General features: G+C 39.6%; 1 protein-coding gene across 3 annotated transcripts; it reads right to left on the bottom strand.

The window, feature by feature from the left end:
• Positions 1-132: 132 nt before the first annotated feature.
• On the bottom strand, positions 133-17126 carry LOC121966761 (mitofusin-1-like). 3 transcript variants are annotated; one of them, XM_042516831.1, is made up of 19 exons: positions 16988-17126; positions 16369-16526; positions 15816-15951; positions 15059-15221; positions 13819-13943; positions 13579-13687; positions 12103-12210; positions 11687-11840; positions 11093-11160; positions 8675-8796; positions 8235-8361; positions 7881-7985; positions 7652-7754; positions 6281-6507; positions 5927-6106; positions 5038-5234; positions 3687-3821; positions 3028-3107; positions 133-1301 (listed from the first exon to the last, which is right to left on the bottom strand). In XM_042516831.1, the coding sequence occupies exons 2-19, from the start codon at positions 16514-16516 to the stop codon at positions 1192-1194; spliced, it is 2397 nt and encodes a 798-aa protein (XP_042372765.1). In that variant the 5' UTR covers positions 16517-16526; positions 16988-17126; the 3' UTR covers positions 133-1191. The 3 variants fall into 3 exon arrangements, with proteins under 3 accessions (XP_042372765.1, XP_042372772.1, XP_042372778.1); XM_042516838.1 differs by lacking the exon at positions 3028-3107; XM_042516844.1 differs by lacking the exons at positions 3028-3107; positions 3687-3821.

Here is a 17126-nt window from a genome sequence, read left to right as displayed (position 1 = left end):
TGAAACCATTCACAGAATCCAGTTCACACAGCCACAGTCGTGCACATGCATGTGGTCCTTGTGTGAAATACACACAAAGCATGAAACTGTGTCTTTAACACAGAAAAGTCCTTTAAATAAATGCACAGAAAATCAGTTTTTCAATAGTGATTTAATACAATCAGGCAAATCTGGAGGTATTTCAACACACATCCAAGAAAAAAAAATTGTACAAATTGCAGACTGGTGTAAATGTTACTGTAAGTCTAATGGGTATAAATAAATCAGAATATTATAAAATATATGAGGATTTCCAAAGCCTTTGATCTATACAGTATGGATAGTTAGAAAATAGAACATGAACCAAAAGTATGTTAAAGACATGCTTTCCCTTTCTACTCAAATTATTTCTTTGTGAATTTACTTAAACTACGTCCTATGATTCCGAAATAATCTGTCCTCTGTTGTTATTAAATATATTTTTTGTTGCTAACATACAGCAGATCATGTGTCCAAACAGATACATATACAATCTTGCAGACACTCAAACTTCATTTGCTCCTCAAAAAATTGTCAAAAAAGGCATATTCACAGTTAGAAGCACGTTAGTGTCAAAATGTAGCACCCGACCGGTAGCCTGCACGCCGACCGAGATTCTATCGAAGCGTCCTCACGCATCATGAGTCCACGTGTTTGTCTTACAGGCAGTTTTGTTTTACAGTTTGTTCACTGCAGTTTCTCAAGCACCTGAAACACCTGGCTGGCTGAGGGGGAGAGGAGGAGGGGAAAATACTGTCGTGTTTCTGGGCCTTTACGTTTCTCTAAGGGTGACACTACAGATAATTTTCGGTATCAATTAATATTTTTTCTTTTGATTAATCGATTAGTCTACAAAATGTCAAAAAAGAACAAGTTACCAAAAAATGTCTTCAGATTGACTGTTTGGTGTGACACAAAACCAACAACAAAAAAAAGAAACATTTTTACAAACGACACAAGAACCAAATCTTCACACTTGAGCAGCAGCAGAAGTTTGGTATTCTTGCCTGATAAATGTCTAACCTTTCTTTGATTATCAAAATATCTATAGTTTTCTTTTCAGTTGATGGACCAACTAATGAAGTTGGTTTATCTTTCCAGCACTACTGTCCGCACAGAAACTGCGGTGTAGTTGGGCACCGTGAGGCAGCGCCTGGCTGAGGAATGATTGGCTCAACAAGAACCAAACTGTGGAGCGATGAAGAGGAGCAGCTCACTGCTGCGGCTGCAGGTACTGGTTTGTGAACGCCTCCAACTGTCTCTCCAGCGCCGTCGCTTTATGTCTGCAGAAGAAAGAAACACTCGTCACATTTAGACCAACTACGATACAATAAATTACCACAAAATGGAAACAAGTGGGCTTAAAACACAATGGAATAATACATATTGAAGAATGAAGAATTGCAAGAGTGAGGTGCAACTACCTAAAACTTAGTAAATAAATAACACTGCAACCGAAAACGTGCATATTACAGGGAGTGCAGAATTATTAGGCAAGTTGTATTTTTGAGGATTAATTTTATTATTGAACAACAACCATGTTCTTAATGAACCCAAAAGATTCATTAATATCAAAGCTGAATATTTTTGGAAGTTGGAGTGGGGCTTTTTTAGTTTTAGCTATTTTAGAAGGATATCTGTGTGTGCAGGTGATTATTACTGTGCATAATTATTAGGCAACTTAACAAAAAACAAATATATACCCATTTCAATTATTTATTTTCACCAGGGAAACCAATATAACAGCCCAACATTCACAAATATACATTTCTGACATTCAAAAACAAATCAGTGACCAATATAGCCACCTTTCTTTGCAAGGACACTCAAAAGCCTGCCATCCATGGATTCTGTCAGTGTTTTGATCTGTTCACGATCAACATTGCGTGCAGCAGCAACCACAGCCTCCCAGACACTGTTCAGAGAGGTGTACTGTTTTCCCTCCTTGTAAATCTCACATTTGATGAGGGACCACAGGTTCTCTATGGGGTTCAGATCAGGTGAACAAGGAGGCCATGTCATTAGTTTTTCTTCTTTTAGACCCTTTCTTGCCAGCCACGCTGTGGAGTACTTGGATGTGTGTGATGGAGCATTGTCCTGCATGAAAATCATGGATGCGGACTTCTTCCTGTACCACTGCTTGAAGAAGGTGTCTTCCAGAAACTGGCAGTAGGACTGGGAGTTGAGCTTGACTCCATCCTCAACCCGAAAAGGCCCCACAAGCTCATCTTTGATGATACCAGCCCATACCAGTACCCCACCTCCACCTTGCTGGCGTCTGAGTCGGACTGGAGCTCTCTGCCCTTTACCGATCCAGCCACGGGCCCATCCATCTGGCCCATCAAGACTCACTCTCATTTCATCAGTCCATAAAACCTTAGAAAAATCAGTCTTGAGATATTTCTTGGCCCAGTCTTGACGTTTCAGCTTGTGTGTCTTGTTCAGTGGTGGTCATTTTTCAGCCTTTCTTACCTTGGCCATGTCTCTGAGTATTGCACACCTTGTGCTTTTGGGCACTCCAGTGATGTTGCAGCTCTGAAATATGGCAAAACTGGTGGCAAGTGGCATCTTGGCAGCTGCACGCTTGACTTTTCTCAGTTCATGGGCAGTTATTTTGCGCCTTGGTTTTTCCACACGCTACTTGCGATCCTGTTGACTATTTTGAATGAAACGCATGATTGTTCGATGATCACGCTTCAGAAGCTTGGCAATTTTAAGAGTGCTGCATCCCTCTGCAAGATATATCACTATTTTTGACTTTTCGGAGCCTGTCAAGTCCCTCTTCTGACCCATTTTGCCAAAGGAAAGGAAGTTGCCTAATAATTATGCACACCTGATATAGGGTGTTGATGTCATTAGACTACACCCCTTCTCATTACAGAGATGCACATCACCTGATATGCTTAATTGGTAGTGGGCTTTCGAGCCTATACAGCTTGGAGTAAGGCAACATGCATAAAGAGGATGATGTGGTCAAAATACTCATTTGCCTAATAATTCTGCACTCACTGTATTGCTTCACGACCAGTGGCATAAAAATGCTGGGAAGGTATAGATTCTTAATAGGCCAAAGGGCAATAAAATGGTCTCTGTACAGAAAACAAAACAAAACAAAACAGATAAGCTTTATAAATTAGGCCCTTAACAGTTTGCAGCTCTGTACTTAATAATAAAATGTGTTTTTACAACCGTGACATGTTCACAAGTCACTTGTGGTCCATTATGAATGAACCCGCAACCCACTTTTGGTACGCAACCCACCAGTTGGGAACCACCGTCTTAAGTTATATCTGAATTATGTAAATAGTAATGTCAAATGTTCGTCATGACTGAACAGCTGACTTTTTGTCAAACATGTACAGTATAAGCAATACACAAACCTTTCAAGAGCAGGAAATATTGCCTTTTAAGACATACCTAATCTGCCTAAAATACCCATTTAAGTAACTAAATGGCCAATTTTGTATCAATAATCTAATTTAAAGCAAGCTCTATTTGTTCACAAACATGGGGAGCTCTCTGTTCCTGTAGTATTTCTCATATCCTCTTGGATATTTATTGTCCCCCAGACTAGCCCATCACAAATTTCCAGACATCATCATTTCCCCTCTACTCTCCACTTTTCCACCCTTCACGTTGCCCCCAATGAGCAAAGGAACTGGACTGACCGCAGGCTCTTGGAGTGGCTCTGGACGGTTTCCAGCTGATCTATCTTGGCTGTCAGTTGGCGGATTTCAGCCTCCAGCTCTTTCTGCGTCTGGTCCACCTGCTGACAGAGCCGAGCAAAGGTTGCCGCCATCTCCCTGGCAACACAGAGGGCACACAGCATCGCAGCGCTGATTTATTTAGCTCTGCTACAAAAGGGAAGGCTGGGTGGGGCCCAGAGGAGGGTGGGGCAGGGATTTGTATGTGTGTGTAAAGTGGGAACATTATGGGGTGTCAGACTTTGTCAGTGGGTTAAATATCATTAAGCGAAAACAGGAATGGTGCAGGGAAATTAGTGCTTGATGTCAACATAAACATTAGCCCTTTTTACACAGAGATCATGCTCGAGTGCCACTACGAAGTCCATACTCTATGTTGCCTTTACATTTTTACAAAGCTGCATTGTGCCGCTAAAATGTGTGATTATAGACAGCATGCTGGCATCACGGAAGCAAAAGAGGCTTGGCAGGTGTGACGTTTAACACAACAGAGTGGGCCTCTAATGTGACATATAAAATATGTGTCAGCAGCTCTTTCTTAACAATGGCAAAACATGTAAATAATAAATATTTACTGTCCCTGTTGTATGGTGACCTAGCTCTTCCTTAGTTAGGAGCTCCTGAACCTCACTGTTTTCATAATTTGCGGACGTTTATAGCTGCTACTGTTGTTCTTGTTTGAATTACCTGCTAAATGCTGATTTCCCACCGTTGGGACGCACACATAAGACACAGTCAAAATGTCCGACCTGTCCCACCCATGATCCATTCTGCTGGCTGTCCCTTTTACATAGGCCTTGATTTGGCACTGTTAATACCTCCGTTGCTGGCTCAAAGGCGAAACGACTGTCTCCCTATTACATGATCGTACCTTTTATAAAAAGGTTTTATAAAGAATGGTGGGACTGCAAAATGGCATGATATTCCCGCCTTGAACAGGCAGTGTAAAAGGGGCTATGGTTTATGTGCTAAATGTTAAAGGATTAATCAATCCTTAAATACAATATGCATTACTGCAAATGGCTTAGTGTGGAGTTCATCCTTATTCCATCAAAAACTAATTGGGAAAAAAACCCAAACATTCAAAACATTATGATGTAGTGCATGAGCTTAATAAATTCAAATTAAATAAATGTAATTATTTTCTTGGTCCTGCTGTAGTGATGAAAATTGCTGTAATCTTATCCAAACAGACTGAAAGAACAACCAGAAAATCATCTTACAGTTGTACTTTGTAACCGTGACACACTGTATATTGAGAACATGTCTTTGTTCTGCTATGAATTTACAGAAATAATACTGTATGATTACTTACTGCTGGACCTGGTGGCTGCAGTTTGCACTAGTAAAGCTGACAATGAGCTGCAGCTTCTCGGTTGCGTAGTCCACAAACTGGCGCTTTAGAGCACGCTCCTTTGCCTTTGTGGTCCAGGTGAGTCTCTCGTACAGGTACAGCATGCCGTACATGGAGGCTGATAGGGCGATCAGCCTCCAGCCAACTGTCCTCCACACCTTAAAAAAATACACAGAAGCTGGGTTAGCTCCCTCGCTGTTAGAGCAGCCTTATCAGGGATGGTAATCAGGACAATATGCAGCAACTGATCAATGTCAAGTTTCTTTACATACAAATAATTATACCTGATATTTATTATCTTCTAGTGAAAATAATTTCTATACAAGTTCCAACTTTTGTTGCGATAACCTGCTACACACTTTCTTGCGGTGCTTTCTGAGTGGACCAAAAGTAACTCTTGAATGTGTCAAGTTTGTAAAAATACACACTTTATTTTGAATCACAGACCCACAGACTTTGTATCTGTTTTTTCTAGTACAGCAACAATTTTAGTGCCCTGTTCTCAGTATTATTTGGCATATTAACATGCTGTGCCTTTGCAGGTTCACTGGATTTAAAATTTATAATTACATCTAAGTGAAATCCAATTAGTTCTACTGTTATGTTGGAGCTAAATACATTGCGCAAAAAACAATTTCAAGATCTTGCTTATGAATTTCTCTGCACAGGTCAGGTCAGTTGTTTTATGGGGTTTTTTTTGGAGCTTTCGGGCAAATGCTTCATTATTTCAAAGGCATATATTTTTTAAGGAGAGAATAAGTCTTTACCAAACAGAAGCTGAAGACATAATGTATAACTGTACATTCATCCTGGACGTTAACATGCAAGAACAATGTTAGAAACAACATACCACTCCTCCAACAATGATGACGCTCATTGACGTGCGGGATGTGAGGGATGCCACATTGGTTGCCATGGCTACCATCAAGTCCTCCTGGGTCATGAGGGCTGTCTCATTGTTGGGTGGGGCTATCGTAGAGGGTGGTCCCGAGGAGGGGGTATGGGCCAAGGGCAGCACTGGTCGAGAGGCCTGAGGTACAAAAGGAGTTTTTAAAACTTTCTTCAATGTACGTTTTGTGTTTATGTGTACTAGGCCAAATCACACCAAAAGCAAGAATAACTACTGAAATTAAATATTGCAATAAGAATCAAAGAAACTGGTCCTACTATGTAACCACCTCTCACTCACAGCAGCAGCCTGTACCTGGAAGTTCTGGTCCACCAGTTTGAGTGCTCTCTGTGCGTTGACAGATCCCAGAAAGCGGTGGACTAACGCTGTCCAGCCCAATGAAAACTGAAACTCAATGTTCTCCTGGAAGTCGTTGCAAAGTGTGGCGCAGTTTAGGTCGTAACTCAGGTCAAACTTCCTGCTGGGCAACAGCATGTGGACTTGGCTCTGGGCCGTGGACGGAAGCAGAGGGAGCATGCTCTCTGGAGAGGAGGAAAACGTGGTGCAAGAACATAACAGAAATTAACAGCAGTCATGAGTGACATCATTTGTAGCTTAATTTGTATTTAAACATGCACTGATGCACAAGGGGAAATATGTTAAAGACCTCCCTCCTATGAAAAAAAACGTAGTTTTTAACCTACTTAACATGTCCATATGGTGTATTTTATATGCTACAATGCATATGATAAGTATTTTCTCATCATATGCATTGTGAAGTTAACTTGAGGGTTGGCCTACATTTTTTGGTGGCCAGCCCTCAAGTTAACTTCACCCTGGTTCCCTCAACAAAAACCCATGGCATTTTTACACTGGATTTTGAAGTATTTCAGAAAATAAGTTCTGAGCCAAACAAAAGTTTCAAGGGTGGAAATAGAGGCATGCACCGATTCCATACTAACAGACCCACGCATACTAAATGAGACAAAGGTGTAGAGTTGCATCTAAACTATTTAGAAAAAGATATAATTTTGATGAACAAAGATGATTTTTTTAAATCACTAGAGAGGAACTCTCCTGAATAAGAACTTTTTTTATTTTAGTGTCAGCTTATTTTACTGTTGATAATTATGTTTTGGGCACATGGCAACAGAAAATAACAACACAAGAAATAACCACATTATCATCATGGTTTGTAAAGCAAAAAAAAAGTACATTTGATTTGAATGTTTTCCTGATCTCACCTTAGGGAAAAATCACACCACAATTTCATGACAGCACCTGAGTCCTTTTCATCAGAGGGCACATTAGCACCTTTTCAACATCACTGTCACTGAGCACAGCTTGCATGCGTGCCTGACAGTGACGCATTTGTAGCATAATGGGGCATGGGATGATGGCATTCAGCAAGGAGGTTAAATATAGCAGGGCACTGGGCATTACAGACCATGGCCTGAGGGTTTGACTAAATTTAGCAACACTCTCTAAATGAGTGACTGAGTATAAAAAAAAACAATTGTAGACCATGGAGATCAGTGCTGAGGTCATTTTCTAGGAAATGATTATGTCTTTGGCCTTTTCAGCAAGGAAAGGTTCTCAGAAAATTATGATTTTTGAAAACCCACCATTCATTTTACCATTCAGTCTTCACTATTTTGTACACAGTTATGTGTGCAGTTTAATTACCCATCATGTATCTCTGAGAGGACTGGACAGAAACGTTGATGGCATCACTGCACCGGAAGGCCAGGTTCTTGCCCATCCCGTCCTCCACATGAGTAAGCAGCTCCTGAGAACAGCAACAGGAGCCAGAAGTTACATAGAAACCAGTCAATACAAAAAAAGGAGACCAGAATCCATATGTAACCAGTGCAACTTAGATTATTATTAATAGTTAATCTGTGCCTCTACTTACAGACTTGTATATCTTGAGGACGTGTGGCGACGGGTGGAAGTCACTGTGGAACTCATCAACGATGACGTGGAGACGGCAAATCTCCTCTCCCATCGCAGTGGATACCTGGATGAAACACACAGTTATCATTCAGCTACAGCACATCAGCACAGGAGAAGGTAGGACCAGGACTGTTAAATATTTTGAATCAAGAATAAAAAAAGCCAACAATTTGTTGGTTAAAATATTCTTGAATGGAATATTTCTAATTATTTCCAATTTTATGATAATTAATTGAATATATTTAGATTCTGGGCTTTTTGAATTGAAAAAGGTTTCTACAATAGTTCTTACACCATTATTATTCTATGTTACCTTTGACTCCACATCCTCACTGATGGCCTTGATCTTCTTCTTGATGTCATCAATCAGCAAGTTGAGTTGATTCTTTACAAAATCCAGGCGGTCCATCTGATACTCTCTGTCCTCCAGTGCCGCCACTCTGAAGCGCCAACCCACCAACAGGAAATAAAGTCACAAATACAAACTAACATTTGAACGACCTCAAGTTAAGTAAACAAACTGCAACACAGAAGAAAGCTGAATTTGGAGAAAGCCAATAATATAGTATCTCCTACTTAATTTATACCTCTATTATTAAACAAAATGTCATTAAAGTTATGTTACAGCTACATTACTATTTTCTATGAGACCTTCATGATATTGTCAAAAGGAGACAACATTAGACGTGCAGAAAATTTCATTTCTACCAATCTACTCCCACTAAAAATGTATGTATGGAGCAAGATACCCACCTCTTCTCCGCTGCCTCGATGTTGATGGCGTCCATGATGCTCTTGACTTTCTCTGTGATCTGCTTGGCCCTGATAGTGTGCTGCTCAAACTTTGTTTTCACTGCTGACTGCGAGATACACTCCTACGAGGCCATAACACACAAGTTACTGTGACAGCTATAGAGGCTGCTGCTGGATAGGGTGCATGAATGTGCACGCTACCAGGGACGAACAGAGGACAAGATAGACACCTGCTACTTTAACTTAAAGGAAGAAAACAAATGGAAACACAGGTGTGAAAATGACAGCAGCAGTGTGTTTATCTTGCATCCCACAGCCCGCATGTTGTAAAGTCACAGTAATGTGTTGTTTAAACTACAGCAGAAATTATAAAAACATATCAAGTGAACACAATCAATAATGCAAATGAAGGAAAGTTAAAAACAAACAAACAAATAAAACACTGTAGATGTAGCAGTAGAACTATTGTGTCATTGTGGGATAAATTATCAATTGTCATGGTGATAATTCACTATTCTGCTCCTTAATCCACAGTAGGTCCCGCAAAGCAGGCAGATTTTGTAAAAAGTGTCGTTATTATTATTTGACTTTTAGTTATATCCTTGAGATTTTCTTGGCATCCGTTTTTTGATTTCAGCCACTCTAAATATTTACCTTTAGTAATTATCTCTATGTAAAGTAGTTTCCATCGTTAGTGGTGGAGTTTGCCATTCCCAAGTTGGATTCAAATTGCCTTTGCATACGAGTGGGATCCACAGATTGCATAAATGTAATAACGTGTGACTTTATATTATATATATTACATATTTTTGACTAAATACCTCAACATTGACACTGCAACAACATTTTAGGCTTGGCTATGGTTGCTTTCACAAAACTGACAAGATTTGTGATGAGCAATCATGAGTAATTTGGATATAAGTGATCAGTCAGAACAGTCTAATGAGTTCAGAAAATTACATTTCTATATTGTAATACAGCCTTTAAAACTAGTAAAAGACAACGCTTACTTTCCTCACAATATCGATGTACTGCCCAGCCCTTGGCTCAGTGTTTCTGTTAACTCTCCTAACGGCGTAAAGCTACTGCCGATACAAACTCAACATTTCATGCTCCTCTTCTTCACATTTAAAGATTTAAATTTGCAAGACCATTGGTGCTTTTTTTGTGAAGCAGCCGCAGGAAACACTAGGAATTTGTCACAGAAAAGCTGCACACCTCCAACTCCTCAGCAAGGTTTCCAAATTTACCGTGTCCTGCTGCGATACAAAATCAGATCGTGGTTGCTCTCTCATTAGTGACTGACTGTTATGAAGACAACATGAGTTTGTTTGGCTGCATTGTAAAAAGAGACAGCAGTTGCTTTCTTTAGTATTACTGACATCATAGCAGCTCAACAAGTGTTCAGAAAGCATAATATTAAAAGCACTTGCTGTAAACAGGGGTTTTGACGAATCAGCCATGACTGAAATCTTAAGGATTATAACTTTTAGTCTAATGATAATTTCCTCCCAGTATGGACACAATTAAGTTCCCGCCAGTTACATTCAAAACATCTCAAAAAACACAGAAAACTTAACAATCAAAACTGTGACAACAGAACAAATCAAAGCGGAATGAAAACAAACAGATGTCCTCGCCTAAGTGAATCTAGACTTCAGCAATGAAGACGCAGGTTGATGGAAAAGGCACAGTGATTGGTCCAGAAGGCCCTGGAGCTGCCAGCGTCATATTGCATGGTTGGTGGTGAAACCTAACCACTGAGCCATGTTCGGGTAGTTGACTGGTTGGGTTAATTGTTACTGTTAGGAGTACTGCGTCTTGAGTTGTTTAATTTCTTTCATCATGCGATAATCTCAAATGCACCCCTTGAAAAACATGCACACACACATTCACACTTACCAAGCAACCGAATTTCTAAAAGTAGTATTTCCAAATACCTGAGGAGTTTGTGTGACCGAAACAATGAAGTGAGCTCTGGTTCAGAGCAGCCACTGTCTGCATCTCCGTGTCTGAACAACTGAAAAAATAGCCTCACTTCTCTTTATAGTGACTTCCTTTCTGTCTCTAGTTGTAACTCATTCTCACCAGCAACAGCCAGACAATGTAAAAAAAAAAAAAATCTCAGCTCCTTATTACACCAACCACAGTGTTTATCAACTTTATCAGCATCCATGTCATCTGCTGCTTTGGCTTGATTTGACACTGGTTTCACCTCAGAGGCATACCTGTTGAGAGGTCTTCCTGGTAGTAAATATATAAGCATCTAATTACAAATGTGCCAAAAATGATTGAAAACGACTCTGTTTTCTTCAAAATCTGTCTGTTAGGGATCAGTCAGAAAACAGATTTTGCTTTAAGAAGTGGGAATAAAATCATTGTAAGATATAGAGAGGACACACACACACAAACACACACCTCAAACCTCCTCTCAAAGCACTGGAACTCCTTCAGTCTCTCCTGGAAGCCTTCAGCCAGGGCTCCACCTGTTGGATGAAATGATCACATTGCATGTAAAATGAAACGTACTTTGGATACAGTGACAACACAAATACACAACTTGCATCAACCTGGAGACCATATGCCATAACAGGTGTTAACATCATTTACATTTACATCATCATTTACATCAGTGTTTATTGACTAATTGTATAGCTTTTAAGCCTTTGTTATTTATTTGGGTTTATTTTCACCTTTGTAATCACTATTTTATGGAGTTTGCTGGCACCTATGTAGCAAATGGGTTGAGCTAAATTTAATTTAATGATAATAAAGGTAATAAATGACTATTTCCCTAATAGGTTAAAAAAAAGGTTAATAGAAAACTTTGAAAAAAAATCTAGTGAAGTTCAAGATTTAAAATGCTTTTGCTATTTCAACACAGTTGTTAGGAGCTTGGTTTGGTAAGCAGCATATATCCTGCCTGGTTGTGAAGGACATCAAACATAAAGATATGAACACAGTTTTTCCATCCTCCACAAATGCAGCATCAACTATAGTGTGAAGCCTCACCTGTTTCAGGCATGCCCTGTGCTCGTTGCATTCGGGAGTTGAGCACCTCTTTGGCGGAGACAAAGAAAATGTGGTTGGGTGCCTGATCACGGTCCACGACCTTCAGCTCCTCTACCAGGAAGTTCACACAACGGTCTGTGTGCTGCTTCCGCACCTGGAGGAAGAGGTGTTGAATTCTTAGGGTGCACTATGGATAATAGAATCTATACATCGCTGAATAGTTATAAGTTCAGAGAAATATTATGTCAAGTTAAGTGCTTTTACGTGCTTAGGTTTCCAGCTAATTTGTAAAATTTTCTCTGCTCTTAAAAAACCCCCAATTTTTACAAAAAAATCTGTAAAAATGATGAGACAGAAACATTCCGTAAATATTACTGCTTCTGATATGAGACAGACACATCAGACGGTTGACTCACATCCTCCATGTACTCAGGTTCGTTTGCTGAGGCGTCCCAGCGGTTGTTGAGGATGAAGATGTTGGGCTTTGACAGACGTTCATTGACTTTGTGGAAAAAGTGCTTTTCCTAGATGGTAAAAGGGGGAAGAGAAAAGGAGATGATCAAATCAGCAAAATACATCAACATTTAATGTCTCTTTTCCTCTCAAAAAATTGTTAATTTCTTATCTTCTGGTAAGCTGCCATGGTGCTACATCAAAATGCATGTTAACAAGATAAATATAAGAGGACTCAAAGTCAGTATCTACATTGGTTGTAAACACTATACACCAAGTGTCTGGCTCTATCCAGGAATACAGACATTCATTTTATTTAAAAAAAAAAAAAAATTTAATGAAACTACCAAGTATATTACAGAAAAATACCAGCTGAAATGGGATGCAGGTTCAGTAAAAATGTGGGTGTGTATTTAACTAAAGGCCTAGCAACCTTATCCAGCATCAGCTTTGGACTTTTGAACCCCAAACCAAAAGCACATGCCAAAGTTTAAACGCAAGTGTTGAATTAGTCAAAATGAATATTCTGCCATGACTACTGTTTGTATCCCAAACACTACCCCTGTAAGTGAAGACCCAACAGTTCATGGAACAAACTCATATCCAGGTATACACGGAACGGTAGAAAACCGAGAATTAAATGTTAAACCTTACAACTTAAAAAGAACATGGAAGAATCATGCTCCCATGCATACTAGAGTATTATTATACAGTCCATTTAAGGCTGGGCAAACCCATTTATTACTTTGCACACCAGGACAGCAAAGTTGGTTGGCCACATGGATAAAAATGTTCATCATCTGCAGGCTCTCACTGTCACATGATGCGGCTATTTTACTATCTTACATTATTTACATAATGCCTGGGATTTATTTCCACTGAACAGGCCATAGGGAAATGTGTGTTTGCTTTCCCTTTAAGCGCTGCTGCCGGGTTAAGGAGCGCTGTGATTGACTCTGTGTCCAGACTCACATTGCATGAATGCCTGAGCAGACAGAAACAAGAGTGGGGCCTGTGCGGCTGAGTACAAACACAGGCAGCCACATTCTCCACTCTGTACTCAGCTCAGGATAGAAAAAATCCACGCTGGCTCTTTACGTATATATAAGTGACTGACATAACTGCAAACGTACTTAGCTTGGTATTGTGGTATGTTGTTAATATTTGTTAATTATTGTCCCATCATCCCCTTGGATGGACACTAAAAGACATTTCAAGGAACATTGACCATGTCTGGAAATAGAAATTGTAATATCTACTCATAAATTTACTTTTGTCCAAATTATCCAAACACTTGTGGGCAAAAGACCTAAAAGAAGGAGTAATAATAAACATTTTCTGTAAGACAGTGACATATTTCACAACAAACATACAATCAGTCATTAAATGAGACAATTTCACAGGATATTGATGAGCTTTATGAGGCTGCGAGGCATTACCGTGTTCATAAGTGTGGATTCAGAGTTGGCCACCAGCACAAAAACATCAGCATCCAGGCAAAATTTGTCAATCCAGCTGTCCAGTTGTGATGTCACATCTGTCCCTGGGCTAAGGAAGTGGACGAGAGGTCAAGAGGTCAAAATGCATGACATCATATGTCCATTTGAGCTCATCCCACTTTTTTAAAGTCACTGAAGCTGGTAATAAAACTGACTTTCCAGATCTGATTTAAATGTTACCTGTCTACAAGCACCAGGTCGTCTCGAAGCAGAGCACACTTGGTCTTTGGCCAAAATACACGGACGAGACAGCCGGCGTCCAGACTCTCATCCATGTGGAGTGCATGAGCCAGCTGGTTTACAGTCTGCAGAGGAGATGTAAACAAACTGAAGTCATGGCTGTTAAAATGACTTCTGTTTAATGAAAAGGCATTTTGCAGCTATCAGTATTTCTGTTTACATTCCGAAATAAGAAAAAATGAACTACCATTATTACGATGTTAGTTTCCTGTTATTGTAAAAACTATGACTTTTTTTTTTAACTCAAGCTATATGTGGTTGAGTCCTGGAAATTTGATCTGAGCATGAGGCTGTCTCTTTAAACACCTTTTATGAGATAAATAGTTTATTTTATTCAAGTTACTGAAAGGAAGGTTTCCATACTTCTAAAATGTCTGCAGCATAGTTAATTGTTAGACATTTAAAGCAGGAGGGTATAATTTACAATATGAGCCAATTAGGTAATACTTAACAGTGAAATGCTGGCAGCTTTTATCAGACATGTTTCACACCACTAGGGTTCTTATACCATTAACTAACATTAAGCTTGTCTTAACATTAACAGCTAATAAGGTTAATTTCACTAGAGAGTCACATTAGTTTCTGACTAATCCTGCAGACAGGACCACATAAGAGCAGTCAACAGATTAATGTGGAAATATAAACGAACAGACGGCCACAGACTGAAACTGATGAAGCTACTTATTAAGTTAAACTCATGTCAACATTACTCAGTGTGTTCAAGTTAAGAGAAAGGGAAGTCTCTGACCTCATTTCACACACCTGACACCAGTGTAAGTATCCTGCATACCTAACGTATGTCTGTAAACACGGCTGTAGGCTCAGGTAGCATGTGCTAAGTTAACACATGTTGGGGGTTTTAACACAAGCCAGTAGCCCACTTGATCTTTTTAGTGACCTTTAAATAACCATATTACCAATTTGAAATGGTCATTTTATGAATATATTTACTTTAAAAATATAAATTACTGCTTATAAAACCATTCTATTCTGCCTGTAAAAGAATCAGTGCAATGATATGAGCTTGACTGTTATCACGAGGAGGAATAAAGCTTATCAGCTTGAGAACAACAACACTTCTACAACCGTAAAAAAGGAAAGTGAGGGCTACTGTTTAAAGGTTAAACTTGGGTCTAAGGTTTAGATTTCCTCCCAAAGTGGTTATTAAACTGACATTTACCTTGATGCTTTTCTCCTCATCCGAGCCCTCTGTCTTGAGGTAGGCCTTGTCCTCGTCAGTACCCTCCACACTCAGGAAGCAATTCGTGGTGTGGCCAATCCCGCTGGGCAGGACGCGGTCCCTCAGCATGGCGTTGACTACTGTGCTTTTACCATTACTGGTCCTAAAAACAGACAAAACTGTCAGTGATTGTATGCTACTGTAAATTTACATTACTCCCAAAAAGAACAAATGTTAGGTCATCGGGCATCAAATACTAATTTTGTTGCAACACAAATAGGAGGCCACAACGGGTCGGATTGATATAATCTGGTTAAAATGAATGTTTTCAGTGTAAGGAGGTTAAAGAAACTACAACTAATAACTGAATCAAACAGAAGAAATTCCACTTCTCTGACACACCCTCCCTATTACCCTATTATTGTGTTTTGGATTGAAGGTATTTTTTGCGTCAGTGCAGAGCACAGCATGATTCATTAAAATTAATAATGCACAGTGGTTTTTAACAACAGAAAATGAATGAGGTGACTGAACAATGCTGCATCAATGATACTAGTCAATTTAAAAGTGAAAGCAAAACTGCTACCTTAAGAATTTGGGTAAGGACTAGTTTCAATTACACATTAATACACATTACAACACTTATGACTGCTTCTGTGGAAAATAAAAACATTTGAGAATCACATGAAAAATGTTAAACACAATGTTCTTTAAAAAATAAAATTCAGGCGTAGTGTGTGTGTGTAGACAATTTTACCTGCCAAAAAAGGCCACTTTCATGTGTCTACGTGCCAGCACCTCCTTAATGACAGCAAGTTTGTCAGCATACGCCTGAATCTCCAACTTCTGGTCCTGACTGGCAATGTTCTCCAAAGCTTTATTTCCACAGGTTTCTGTCCAACACACACACATACACACACACACACACACACACACACACACACACACACACACTAACTTCATGAGCCATTTAGACTGTAACAGCTTACTGACAGATGATAAACTTTGGCATTCATTGATAGTGTTTTTTTTTTAGGGCCGTTACCAATTATTAGTGGTTAACAACCGATAACCGATATGCATTTACAATAAAATTGAAAATCGAAAGTCTAGAATTTGGAACACAACAAATTTCAACACAAAACGTTGTTTAAATCCCTTTAGCAAATGCTTTATCAAAACCGAAACTCATAATATTCAGCAAGACTGTGCTACTGTAAGTGCTATAATCCTGGTTAGTTTCAAATAAAATAAACATAGCCCACCAGAGCTGACTGACAGATGGTAAACAGATGAGCAAAGTCTCTCACCCTCTACAAACTCTGAGGTCTCTTTCACGTAGTTGAGGAGTTGTTCAAACACATCACTTATCTTCTTCTTGGCTACAACAAAGTGCTTCAGAGGGGAAAACTCCCCCCGAGCTGAATCTGACCGTCTGAGCGGAGGAGCTGCAGCCATGCTGTTCAATCTAAACACACACACAGAGGGGTCAAAAAGGGCACACAGTTATATCAGCGCACATTAACAATGGTAATTAGCAATGATCATTACATCAGAATGGTCTCAGCAAACTACTCGGTCTAAGTTTGACATGATATTGCAGTGATACAACTTTTTAGCTGCCAGGAACGCTGACTGACTCGTTAAATAACGTTGATAGCTGACATGAAGTTATCCGACTGTTTGTGAAACCATCATGTAAGTCCGTAATAACACTATATCGTTCAACTTAAAAACACGCGATACATTGGAATATCATATTTATGTTTGTTGTCAGTTACTTATGACAAATATTTGAAGATCGTGTAATAAACGAGCGGACTCGTGTCGGAACCAAACAAGCTAACAGATTAAGCTAGCACACGTTACAACCGGCAGCGCGGTAGGAGACTAGCATTAGCACAGCTAATGACGGTTTTATTTCCTCACCACAGTCCTAACACAGCCAGTGTCCTCTTCTCATAACACAAACAGTATCGATCCGCGACGACGGTGCAGCGAATCCCTTTCTTTGCCTTGAGATTACTTGCTGTCAACCTGGCTAACCTTCTGTTTGTATCCTCTAATA

The sequence above is a fragment of the Plectropomus leopardus genome, chromosome 3, assembly GCF_008729295.1.
Source record: "Plectropomus leopardus isolate mb chromosome 3, YSFRI_Pleo_2.0, whole genome shotgun sequence".
Taxonomy (NCBI): domain Eukaryota; kingdom Metazoa; phylum Chordata; class Actinopteri; order Perciformes; family Serranidae; genus Plectropomus; species Plectropomus leopardus.
The sequence above is the reverse complement of the archived record's forward strand: the minus strand, read 5'-3'. Positions and strand labels throughout refer to the sequence as shown.